This window comes from Tigriopus californicus, chromosome 6 (genome assembly GCF_007210705.1).
Source record: "Tigriopus californicus strain San Diego chromosome 6, Tcal_SD_v2.1, whole genome shotgun sequence".
Taxonomy (NCBI): domain Eukaryota; kingdom Metazoa; phylum Arthropoda; class Copepoda; order Harpacticoida; family Harpacticidae; genus Tigriopus; species Tigriopus californicus.
The window spans coordinates 467,619-481,292 of record NC_081445.1 but is presented as its reverse complement, the minus strand read 5'-3'; the positions used below and the strand labels follow the sequence as shown (position 1 = coordinate 481,292).

At 44.0% G+C, this 13,674-nt stretch overlaps 1 protein-coding gene across 2 annotated transcripts in view; it reads left to right on the top strand.

Annotated features, from left to right (window-relative positions):
* The window catches only part of LOC131882218 (rho guanine nucleotide exchange factor 10-like protein), a 50,765-nt gene that overhangs the window by 21,720 nt on the left and 15,371 nt on the right, over positions 1-13,674 (top strand). The window contains exons 1-3 of one of the 2 annotated variants that reach the window (XM_059229299.1): positions 519-541; positions 8,511-8,621; positions 8,873-9,269. In XM_059229299.1, the coding sequence (XP_059085282.1) occupies positions 9,259-9,269 (11 nt within the window). In that variant the 5' untranslated portion in view covers positions 519-541; positions 8,511-8,621; positions 8,873-9,258. Of the gene's footprint in view, positions 1-518; positions 542-8,510; positions 8,622-8,872; positions 9,270-13,674 lie in introns of those variants that run through there. The other variant, XM_059229297.1, reaches the window with a different exon arrangement.

Below are 13,674 nucleotides of genomic sequence, written 5' to 3'. Positions count from 1 at the left end.
TTTCATATATTCGTATATTTGTTTGTTGCTCGAGAATATCGCCCTCACTTCTCACCTCGGTGAAAATAACGGCTTTTTCGCCAACCACTCGAAATACTGACTGCTATATGTACTGTACTGTGAATGTAGTGATTTGCATGGAGAGGGCGATTCAGAGGAAAAAGAGTTGGTTCGTCGGTTTTCTCGGTTTTCCCTCTTCTCTGATCAANCACCCCAGTTTGTTCAAAAAGTGGTCCAGAACTCTTGAACTCTGTTTGAAAAGTCTGGGCAGGAAATGACTGGCCGAACGATCAATTTAATTGGTTCAAGATTTTCTGGCCAGCAAAAACGCGATAGCCTCTCGGTCGTGTCTGATTCATTGCCTCTTTGACGAAAAGAGATTTTTTTCGTTTTCCCAGAGTGTGACAGTGACCTCAAGACTAGTAGTAGTACTACTACTACTAGTACTACTACTCACTTACTCACTGCCTTAAGAAGATCGACATCGAACACGCCAGATCGAATCCTTGAACTTCCTCCCAACCAACCCAATTCCAACCAGGTGATCAAATCTATGTCGAGTGGCTCTTTGAATCATTACGCACATATTGTTGTACCCTACGGTAAATGGATTGGTATAAAAGCGAACCAAGAACCATCAAGATGGGTTGAATCAATGTCAGGGTTAGGGCCAAAACTCAAAGTGCAGGCGGCAGAAAACTAGCAAAAGAGAATAAAACCACATTCAAGTTCATACTGTTCGGCACTTGGCTTTGAATTTGCCTCGAAATTTGCCTTGAACTTATCTTCCATATTTCATTCCTCTCATTGCATCAGCGTCCAATGGTTGGGGATTGGAATGTTGATCCAAGAGACACATCCCAATATTGTTCAAAAAGTGTGTTTGCCACAAACTTCTAGAAACATGGACTGGGAATGGGCTTCTCGCCAAATCAGATTTACTATAATCATGAAATCAAAAACTTGGCAAGTTATTTTATCTCATGTTATTGGTAGAGCGGTTTGTTTCAAAGTGATGTCATCAAAGGGTCATGTAGCTAAGCATTCAAACTTTATGTAGTGATTACCGAGTTCCCTAAGCATGATTTTGGGCCCAAATTGGACTCAAATTGATGTAGTCGACAATATCTTGCGATCCTTTCAAGTGCTAGTTTTTTTTAAAGAGGTGAATGGTTTAGAAGAGGCGAAATTTTCCCTGTCCACATCTCTAGAGGTCCGTGACTTGGCTCGCCCTCTGGCGAAATTTCAATGCAACTCATATGCTGAGCATAGTTTTATATCTCGGCAAGGTTGACCAAGATTGTTGGATGGCTCATGTGATGCCTTGGAATTCTCTCTCTTCTATGTGAGACAATGGTCATTGAAGTTGTTTTCGTTTCAAATGTGCAATATTTCTTGGTTGCTCTACGAAGAGTAAGAAAAAAACCTCAATCCTCCACTCTCAATGGGCAGGAAAACGTCGATGAGCAACTATGTCAAGCATGAAAAGAAACGAGGATGAGCTTCCTGCGGATGTCATGAAGCATGGAGCATGGAGCCATTGCTGGATGGAGGCGTGAGCCATCGAGGGACAAGTGGTTAACTGGCTATGAGTACCCTTCCACTCTTTCCAATTGGGGTCAGCCCTGGACATTTCATTCATCAGAGCTCGGAGTATCTCTTTTTCTAGTATATCAACTGAGTCGTTCAAGATGTGACAACCTGAGGAGGGCGAAGACTCGAAATGTCTCGCTTTGAGGAGGTCTCTCTGTGCCTCCATCGAGCTGGTTTCGGAGGCAAAAAATCGATCGGAGCAAAAAACAAATGTGAGCGTTCGAAAGGGCTAGCCGGACGTTTGAGCCTCTTCTTCAAATTGAAGTCAATTACCAGACGGGGCTCGGCTTTCCCCTTCCAAATGACAAGTGAGGGTATCTAAGCACGCAGTACAGTGTACAATTGTACATCCATCCATCCGTCCATCCACTCACTGATATCGGGCTTCCAATCAGTTTAAGCGAGTTTTTGACATTACTTCACGAAATGGGACCCGGTTCACACGCCCAGGGTGTTATCTAAATGATGATTAAGACGGAGGATTGCTTACAGTACTTGCAATCTACCATTGACATTCCCCGGAGAAAAAGGGGTTCTTCAAAATTTGGTTTCACTATGAGAGTGACGAAGAGCATTGGCTTGATTCACCGAACAATGGCCCTCGTCACAAGAACTGTAGGCTCTTTGTAGAGACTGCAGGCTCTGCTGCGCCATCTGGTGCTTGTTTATATGTTTACATTTGGGAAGAAAAATATGCCACCGTCAAAGCGGCACGGCGCTTCTTCGTCCAAAGATTGATCATCTTTTCATTTGACTCATTCCAGAGGAAAGAAAAAAAACAGACCTCCCCCCCCCCTTCCCCATGAATGAACGCCCTCTGGCGTCTTGAACATTGCAAATTGTCATCCACCGTGTTGCAAGAGAATTGCATCGTTTCTGATTCTCGGTACCCTTCTGATTTGAGGTTTCACCTTTTCGGGTTCGATGAAAACAGATCCAGATTTTGCCTAGAGTTCTCCAAGCCAAAGCCAAATCCTCATATGCTCCTTAGGAGCGCCTCAAATGCGGCCCAGACCAATTGTGATGGATCTCTTGTCTTGAGATCTCTCATTTTTGTGACCTATATAGTGAATATGGGGAGGGAGGGGAGAGAAATTGCCCGATTTGAATGAGATGAGCTTCCCCGAAACCATAATGGCAATGACATGCTGCCTACCTGCCTACCTGCAAGAATGCATGCATTTCTTTCCAAATTCGCTTCATTTTCCACAGTGACCTTCTCCAAGCCAAGATTTCCTCCTCATCCTTCTGAACTCAAGCAGTATTGAATTGTGGTTGATGATGTTGTTGTTACAGTTGCTGCTGCTGTTGTTGTTGTTGTGAGTCTCTCCAAGAAGGTGGTGAAGAAGATGATGGTGATGATGGTGAAGATGACATGCGTTCTATTAGTCGTGCATATTTGGACCATTGGTTGAGCTCTTTGTTTGCCAAATGACTCGTCATCTTCCTCTTTGGGTAGTCACAGAGCCCAGAACCATTTCCTCATATGTGCTTGAAGGAGTGTACAATGTACATGTACAACATGGCAAATATGCTTTTCTCACACAAAAACCTTTGCACAATCTTCTTTTTTTTTTTTTTGCTCATTTTTTTTTCAATTATGCTTGTTTGATGTTGATTGAGTGTCCCCTGGTAAGAGAGGAGGGTCTGGACAAAATTAAGATTTTTTTTGTCGGTCCGAATCGGAATCCATTAGCAGTTGGTTTGTTCACCAGCGTTTAGAATGAATAGCCAATACGTACGTTTGTGCTTTTTGTAACCCCATCAGGTTTGGTGATAAGATCTGAGCTTTGACCAAAAACCCACATCCGCCAAGTAGATATTTGATTTAAAATGTCAAACCGATAGAAAGGACACTTCTTTGTAACTTTAAATGAGGATAATGAAGCTTGATTCGAAGAGTGGTTTGAGTTGAATTCAATGGCTCTATTATCATGGTGGGTGGTTTCCTCCCAATGATATGTTGGCGAAGAAAAAATATGCTTTTTTATATTTAAAAAAAAATGAAAGAATAGAAAGAATTTTATTATCTTGGTTATTAAGGCGGTTTGGTCGTGATGCCCAGGTGTGATTTATATATGATGTTGGCTGATTGAAAAAAAAAGTAAACATAAGATGAAATCCGTCACGAAGCCACACATTATTTTCATCTCTGCCAAATCATTGAGATCAGGACGTTACGTCACTTTCCACCAATGATCAGGGATAAAGAAAGCCTTATTTTTACCAAGAAACGAGCCGGATCACATTCCTCTTGTTTTCATTGAAAAAAGATTATTTTGTTTAGAGCACATTAAAATTAAAGATAATAGTTGTGCCAGGATTGAAGTCAGGGAGCGTTGTTTTTCCACTTCAACTTATAGCTCATCAGTCTCTCATTACTTTATTATGCATTGATATCCAATACGATTCATATGAAGTTGATCCACCTATTTTTGGCTCGTAGTACAGAAACTGAATGTGAGGTTCCCTCCTGCATCAAATCGATGGTTGGCATATTTTCTTATATGGACTTTGACTTGGAGCACGCATTTTTGAGTGGGTGTCCGACACTCTTCTTTCTTTCTATGTTTCTTCGTCAAAATCAAGGGTCTTTGGGCTGGCCGTGAGCAGCAATTGTCATGTCATCATTGGCGAATTACCCGAAATTTATTTGCTCGCCTCTCCTGCCTGAATTAGGTTGCGTTCATTGGTTGGTTGGTTGGTTGCAATGCCTCCAGGATCCATCCAAAGATCGTCACACTCATGCTCCTCGAGCATAGTACCTACATACATCCAATTTAGTACATACTACTACTACTAGTATTGCTAGTACTACTACGAACAACGTAAAGTGGAAGAGCATGTCTATCCTTTTACCAATATGAGCCAGTATTGACTTGGGTGTTCAAGGTGTTAACGCTTGATGTGTGACGTTTCGTCTTCACAGTGAATCAGGCCCTTTTTCCAAATGTCATTCCCAACAAATTCGAGTCAAGGACCACAGCAAGAGTCTCTTGACCTTCACGCTTTGATCCGGCCCAACTGTGATCCTGGAGAGCCTCCTTCTCCGTCTCCTCTCTCCAACCTACCTGGAATGTTAGGAATTGCCTCCAGACTCTCGAATCGTGTACAGTAGATTATTCTTGGTGCCATGAAATTTGGAATGATTCACACTTGTACATTCATCCATACTTACCAAGGGCATTGGAGGAGGAGGTTGTTGGTCACATTGTCGTCGTAAATATGCGGGAGAAGCGATCCCATTCTTCATGACATTGTCTCGTCAAGACGTTCTTTTTTTTAACGCCGTCTGAGCAGAAGTTGCCAATTGAGTTGGGCCTGTCACTCAAACAAGTCGAGTGTTGAACTCAGTCAATTTGCTTATGCTAATTCTCATGTGGATGGAAGATGGAAAGGCATCTCCTCCTCCTGCTCGTCTGTTTGTCAAGGCTTCAAGTTCTGTCATGAATGAATGCGGCAGTGTCTTCAATTCGAAATGGGGTTTTGACTCTTGAGTGAAGATCACATGTGGAGGACAGTTCTTTTGATTACGGGGTCCATCGGAAGAGGCGCTAAAACATTGATTTCATATGTGAGGAAGCGAGTTCAGGCCTCATTTGAAAGGCTGAATCGAATGATTTGAACAGGATTGGACTTGTATTTTTATGACTTTTATGACACGATGACCACCTAGTAATGAGCTCATTGCTATTTCATGACAAGCTGGGTTGGATTAATTTCCGACACTTTTGTCACGCGGTTCGATAGCGAATGAGAGTACAAATGATGGCAAATTGCATGTTTGAGCAACTCTCCGCAATCTGTTATGGATCATGTTAGTACTTGCTCTTGAGCCACTTCTTTTCTTCCATTGCCAATGAAAGCCGACCAAATTCAAGCCCGGGAATTTGCGTTCAAATTCGAAATTTCGGGCCCTAAACGAGTCCCACGTTTTCAGACCACATGTTTCCATGCTGTTGTCATTTGCTCCAGTGGCAACAACGGATCCGCCAGCCGTGTCCGGGACTTTTTGCTCCCCCGTGTAGATTGCCGAAAGTGGACAAGACTTCTACGACGTGTCATCATCCCATTCAATCAATTTTCTCCGCGAAAAGAGATGAAGAAAAATCCATTTGCGTTATCTCTTGTGTCCAGAACATGAGACACTCAAGAAATGGAGTACGACGTGCTCATACGTCTTGCCATGACAAGCGAACTAATAATCGTAGCTGTTGGACACTTTCGGGCCTCCTTTCTGGTCAAGGCGATCAAAGGCTTGAAGCAAAGAATGGCTGGCTACCATGATCCATTGTGAGAGCTCGTAGATCCCCTAGAATTTGAAATCTGTTGGTCCAAGAGTTTGGTTTTGGCAACCAAAAGGTTACTCCTCCTACACGGTGCATAGATTGCATTACAATTAATGACGTGGATCGACCCGCTTGCATCAGGTTGTAGTGAATGACATGAGGCGATCAGATCTGTAGATTAGATCAACGGCATAAGAATGCCCTAAAGCCATTGATGGAGAACTACCTAAACACTGCATAAGCAATCAAATGATATCCGTTTGACAAAGGGAGAGACGTTGTTCGTTGGCTTTCTTTCGATCAAGTCTCACGTTCAAATCCAGAGGCGTTCCATGTGGGTTGAAGATTGTTTTGCCACGTTGCTACTTCTACTACAACTGCCACTACCACTACCACTACCACTACTCCTAGTGACTCCTCATGCTTGCAAGGTGAATGGAAAAGCCCACCAAACCCCTTGAAGGCGAAGAACAAGTATTTGAAGTGCCGGATTATGGCTCTTGAAGGTATTGCACTTTCTTCTCTCTGCTCTCTCTGAAGTGTTGCCTCTCGATTTTCTCTCCTCTCTCTCTTCATATTGGCCATTTTCTTCTTTTTTTTCTTGACATTCCACCATAATCGTCGGTCGTCCATGTTGAAGAGGACCCTCTCACATGGCATCGACCACGAGACCAGAGGGTGGGAAGGCAGGTATCTCCACCACATCCACCACAGCTCAGTTATGATCTCAAATTACAGCCCCAGACTTGTCAATAATATCCCCTTGGCCGCCCTCGACCCCAAGAGGGTCATTAATTGAAATCATTACCATGAATCGCCGCCGTTCATCCGAAAACATGACCCAGAGAAACGCAAAAGCCATCATCACGGTGATCGCGAATTGATCAAACTCTCAACCTTTAAATTAATGCCCTTGTTGGTTGGTTGTAGTGCATATAAAATCAGGGAGAGAGAGAGAGAGAGAAAAAGGAACCAGGGAACCACATAAATAGTTGCGTTGAGCTGAGAATGGCCCCAGATCCACTAGCTCGTGCATACACCCATTAGCTAAAGTGGGTCATAAAATCTGGAAAATCTGGTCAGCCCATTGGAGGTCAACCCCTGAGGAAGGGCGAGGAGGCCTGTCCCTCGAAAAAAGAGGAGCCAAGGGAGCCTCTAATGTCGTTGGATGAGGAGCCCTGGGATTACTTTGTTAGTTTGGTGGGCTTTGTTGGAGAGAAGTATAGTATTTATTATGCCAAATACGCTTCCACCAAGCAATCCGGAAATGAGAGAGTGACCAAAATCTGTCAAAAGAGAGACTGCTATCATCATTTTTTTGCGCATCTACATATAACAGGGCTGAAGAATCCTTGGGGCTTTGTGAATGGTGCTGATCAATTACAATTAGAAATGGATTGAATCTCTTTTCTGGTTGAAGGCCATATTGAACACGGACTGATTTGCAAATCAAGCACTGGAGTACTTTTTCATGCTCTTTATCCGCATTGCGTGCTCGATGATCAAAACAATTTGGGTTTGCGCCTTGAACCTAAGCTCTTCTTAACAAAGCGTGTTTGTTGGTTGAGCATTCTTGGATCATATTGAACAAGTACTAAGAGAACCACAGTGTGTCTTGGAACAACCAATAATAATATGGTCTGTGAGAATCAACCGCTTGTTATTGTTTGTTATTGCTCGTTATAGTCAAACCATGATACATCATCATGCAATCTAAGGAACATGGTTCTCTCTGGTTTCAATCTTCGAAGAGACTTCCGTCGTGTTCCACGGACGAAAAAAGTCTTGAATTTTTTCGCCCCTACGTCCGAGTGCGCGACCATGAGAAAAAGGGGAAGAACGGCCTTTGTTGTTGGTGCTAGAGAAAGGCCGCTTTTTGTGGTGGTGCTTTGAAGACTCGAAGGCTGGCCCATTCCAGCGGAATATAACCTTGACCTGGAACTACGTAGAGTGTGGAAACGTTAACAAATACTAAATTACACACCCAATCAACCCTTTCAATCCCTGTCAGAATTAGTATCCCAATTGGACCATGGACCGCTGGGCAGATCGTGGATCTCCAGGATCCAGAGGTCCAATGCTCACAGGGCTCCATTCCATTCCACGGTGAAGGACACATTGGTGTTCTCTGTTTTATTTTGAAGGGTAGAGGGAGGACGAGAAGGAGGAGGAGGAGGAGAAGAGAGAGAGAGAGAGAGAGCAACAGTAAGAGCGGACGAGGGATATATATTTTCCCCCGAAAGCTCCAAGCTTGCCAACGTTTTTTTTTCTCCTCCGTCTACGATTCCGAGTGATTCTCGTATGACAGTCTGGAGAGCGAAGTGCCAGTGAATAGAACGGCCTTTTGCGGTCAGTGGAAAGAAACTTGGTTCCATGGACCGCAATTGAGAATAATATCAAAGTCATGGATCTGGGAAAGGGTCAGCCCCGAGGGTTCTTTGAAAGGCTCTCGTACTGGCGGCCTTGTTTCAGCCCCGTGCGATGTGTCAAAGGTCCCATTTGGAATGCCATAGGTACCTTTTTGATAATGATAACAATAATAATAATATTAATGCGTTTCTTTAATTGGAATCCTCACTGGCAATGTGGCATTGTCGAAATACTTTTTTGTTGTTGTTGTTGTTGCAGATAAGCGTTCTGATGACAATTCCGTTCCGGCCATAATCAGCATCCCGCCCAATGGATTGGCTCCCATCGCTCAAGATGAAGACCTAGACACGAATTGCAACGAAGCCTTAGGTAAGGAAGCATCTGGTCTGGCTGGCTACGTACGTACTGCTACAGCTCGACTTTGGTCTTCTTCCAAGAACGGATTTGGCTCATTTGGGCCATTCAAGCCAACGGCATTCCTAGGATGCTTACTTTTCCGAGGAAAATGACTTGATATGAAGCATATCAAGCTGTCAACGTCTATATGTATATACTATATCTCCTCCGTGTCTCGTAATCCGTGTCCTTATCGCGACCCTGCACGGGGCCTTTTGTTACAGATCTGTGTCAGCCTTTGAACAACAAGAACAACTTCAAGCGGAGTTGCAAGTCCGCCAACAACTTCCAGAACCGAGTGAGCAATGGGCGGCGCGCCTCCCTGCCCACCCACATCCTCCTGTCTTCATCCAGTGCCGCCCATCCCAAAGTGAACCGCAAGCTGGCCTCGACCAACGAGGCCGGACTCGAGTCCGAGGACTCGTTTTGGGGCTCAGACCTCGAGGAGGAGCTCGAGGAGGACTTTGAGGAGCGGGGCGGGTTCGAGTCCCTCTCGGACACCGAGGAGGATGAGCTGGCCGTCTTGGAGGAGGAAACCGAGGCCTTGGAGGAACTCGACCACGACGACGACCACGACCACGGCGACGACGACGGCGACGACAAAACTGCCATGCTTGACACGTAAGTGACCAAATTGTAAATGGAACGCCCCACACAGGATCTGGTATGTGGGAAAATGCCCGCACGGCCTTGATTATCAGTTCGAGATTGTCTAGTCTCCTATCGCTTTTTGGGTCCCATTTGTATTTCCATCACAAAAAAGAAATACTACACTTTTCTCTTGGCACCTGGCAACTCTGTCGCAAAGGTCATCTTGCCGATTGAATTTGAGGTGCACCGTTGATTGTCGAGCGTCCACTTGTATGGTCCCCAAGGTCGGCGACACCACCAACCTTCAAGATCAAGGTACCAATTTTTGGACTTGATTTGTCGCGGTGCTCCATTCGGGCATTTACTTTTGAGTAATTTCCATTTTCCACATTCATCAGTTAACAATGGCGATTAGTGAGGAATTCGTCTCCACGAAAATGCAAGAAAGTCTCAACGATCAAACCAACCAGTCTCATTCCGTCCGTGTAATTGAGCCGTCCACGAAGGAGATAATCATGCCAATTTAGAGATGATGATGAGGACCTGTACAACGATAGGTATTCTTTATATTTCGCTCCTTGAACCAGTGAGCCACTAGCTCTTTTGAAGGCTCTGGGCTCTGATTCACGCTTGGATCCACCCGAGAAGAGAAGCTAGCAGCAATCTCTTTGGTGGTGGCCTTAATGCGATAATTAATAATGTTTCGTGTGACTTGCGAGCTCCTCATCTTGATCGGCAACATTCCCTTGGAAGGTTGAACACTCATTTGTCAAGTGCGAATCAAAAGTGACGCCAAATGGTCGGATTAAAACAGGGAATAATGCATCAGTAGTCACTTTTTGGGTGCTCTCGTTGTGCATTCTCTCGGAATCGGTGGCTCAATTTCGTGTGCGATACAATATACGTAAGTTCGTTCATTTCGTGAGTCGCTGTCGGCAAGGGTGTTTGTGGCTGCTATCATTATGTATGCTTTTGCATTTTTAAAGATCTTAATTACCCCAGCATCAGGGGATCTCCGTGCACCGGCGATATTTTTTTTGCTTCTTCTAAATCTTGATAGTTTTCAAGAATGAACCTGGACCATGCTTAGCTTTTGATATGTCAGGCATAGATGTGCGAGTGACCAATAAGTCATATCTTGACTAATTTGCAATATGAGGAAATATACCTTTTTCAGCTAGGCAAAAATGCGCAGTGCGCTAAAATATTGACCTTAACTAATTCAAAACTCAACAACGATAGGAGGGATTGCAGCTAAGCTTGCTAAATTCACCAAAATGGGATTTCTGTCCCAAATACTAACGTGAGTGTCACTGTAAGAGACACTCATAACAAAAGTGCTCAATGGTCTCAGGTAAGCCTTTTCTGTGAAGAAAGAGCCCTTAGAGACGAATGATATGATAAAGTTTGTTTTTGTACCGCTCTTGGCTCAAAGGGATCCGATGGAAAAAAAGGACGAGCTCAAAATAATTATCCTTGGCCAGGGTGTCTTACGTAATTGGACAGCACTTTTTTACGTGCGTCAACCGCAGAGAGCAAAGCAACGAGTGAGTCTCTTCAGTGCTCAAACCATCGTAAATAGCTCCAAGGCAGATCTCAACGTCAATTCAACGCACACGTTCAGTCTGTCGGCACCCAACCAAATGTAGAAACAAGCTGTTTATGGCTCATTGGGAAGCATAAATCCAGTCATTTTGACGTTTATTAGGCCTGATTTCCTATTGCCTATTGCTGTACGCACCTTATTTTACTGCGAATGTCCAAAGGGGGCGCGGCCGATTGGCGCAAAATGTAAAAAAAGAGGGGGACAGTGTTGCCATTTTTAGCCCAAGATTCAATGATCCCGTTTGATATGGACGAATCCAAACGGCGCCTCGTTACTGGCGCCAAAATGATAAAAGTGGCAAAAAGTGATCCCATTCCATAATCAACAACATTTTTTGTCCGTCCACCTGAATTGATCGCATCCAGTTGTGGTTTGTTGGCATCATTATCATCTTCATTGTTGTCGGTGTTCCTCTGGCAGAAATACTCAGAATGGCTGATCTGTCCTCCAACACGCGATCTTTGAGCACAAACACTAACTACATGCATAAGAAGGATGTAAAACTGGTTCCCTCTTGGCCGAAAATAGATTGGCAAAAAAGGTTTGCAAAATGTAGTATGCTTGTTTGCCCAACAAAAGCTAAATTTCACGTCCCATCCGCTCGCTAGTAGCCGACAAACAAAATGTTGTAATGAAAGAGTCGCGCTCATTGGTGACAAATGTAACATTTCCTGTCTAGGGACGTTTTCCTTTTACGTTTAGAGTCGTTCGTTGAATGGGCGTCGCGATCCGAATCTCGTGCCCAAAACCAAATTCAAATGAGTTTTACCGTTGGATTGGAAACACTTGGCCAACAATGGCCAAAGTTTGATCAACGGTAGTGACTATTTTGTGAGTGATCATCAATTTGACTGCTGTCAACCCTCGTTGATGGATTGATTTATTAGTTCCAAAATGAACCCGGCAACGCCTGGAATTACCACCAACCCACCTACGTGCTTCACATATGGTTCATGTTTATCCCTTCTCGTCAAATTTGAAGGTATATTTTTCGTTGTTTGAAAATAGAGTGATTTCGTGAGATATTATGAGTATTTCCGCCTCCCAAACCACATTGAAGAATGGCTGCTTTCTTTGTGAATTTCTCAAAGTGTCACAAAACTCTGTCGCAAGTACATCCTGCTAGTGCATCAGATATCACTCTTAGCATTAGCACATCCGTTATTGTTTTTTTTACTCCATTAATACCGATTTGTTTTTCCGGCCAACCTTCAGAAGATGTACATATGCAGTACAATATTGCAGACACGGACGTGCCCGAATGAAACTTTTGTGTGCATGTAGTTGCGCTTATTCTTCGGAAGGGCAGAGGGGGCCTTGAGATCGAGTGAGAGCGTTGAATAATGCCTCCTTTGAAGCTCGTCTCATCACGATGTTTTGTTATGAATAGCCAATCATAGAAATATCCAACAGTTTGGCATTCTCCTCTCTAAATCAGCTATATTTCGTTGCCGAGCGGCAGAGCGGCTGACAAGAAAATCATTTCCCATTACCCACCAACGAGTCCGACCTTCAGCCGCTCAAATGTCATTAAACTTCCATAAATTATGACACTAGATGATGCCTTGTTACATGAAAGTGGAATCGCAAATTACTGCAAGCGTTTAGTTGCGCGATTATCTCGCAATTCATTCCCGTGGTTTCCAATGGTGAGAAGCCTGATGGATTTTTGCCTCCAACCAGTCCATGCTTATCAACTGTACTTTCGCCATATTAAAAAAACACGGCCAGATTCCATTATAACTTGTGGATGTGGTTGGCATGAGATCAAAATTGCCTGCTCATATCTTGATTAAGTTTGAGTTTAGATATGTTCAACTGCCCACAAAAAAATCTCCCAAGACCCGTTACCCCCTGACCAAAAAGTCTCCCCGTTTCAGAGAGAGGTCAACACTCACCAATTGAAGAGGTGTTGGGGATAATTATGTATTAAATGGCTTTTTAATGACCCTCCAGACTTTCTACCGGCATAAGAAAGACATCTCGGCGAGCTAAATTCAAACCCAGAATTCAGAAACATTCACCAACCATCCATAGATAGAGAAGTGCCCAGAGATGTGAGGTTCTTTTTTCAATCTTGGGGGTCATGTGAAGGTCAGGTCCGCAGCGAGAGTGTTTTTCGCTCATTCATGCCTCGACTCCCCTCAAGTTTCAAGTTTTCACCTCTGCTTAAGAACTGGCGACTGTTTCTCTTAAAAGCCAAACTCTTTTTTGGAGTCCCAAGCCAGACTTGAGTGAGTGAGTGAGTTCTCTTTAAAATAATGAGGATTGTCAGGTCATGACACATCTGAGTCAAGACAAGATTCCATTTTTGAGCCGTGATAACAGTCCGGGATTTCTTTTTTGAGGGCAAACAAGGGGGAACGTAGCGGGGCTTGGCTTGAAACGGGATTAAAAGAACCGGGTCATTTTTGCAATTGGCAATTTTCACTTGTCGAGAGTTCTCCGGCCATTGTTTCTTGACGCCACTGCGAACTGAGTAGCTTTAAATCCGCACGATTTTTCGTTCAAACCCTCTTACAGAGGTCAGAGCCATTAGGTGAACGCGAGTGCTCCTAAGTAAGAGAGCGTTAGGAGGACGAGAAAAAACTGTTTTTTTAAATTTGTCAGCGAGAACTTTAGTTTTCCACCCTCCTTCATCCCAAAAGCACATGATGATTGGCTTGAGAAAACAATTTTTGAGCGGACCCACCACAGCGCGTCATCATCCATCTCTTAATTATTCCCCGAGCAAATTGACGACAGTAATTGGGACTCCTTGATCCCATGGAGAGGGAGGCGCCTCTCGTTTCTCGGCAACAGGAGGGGGCAAATTTCGCATTCCATGAG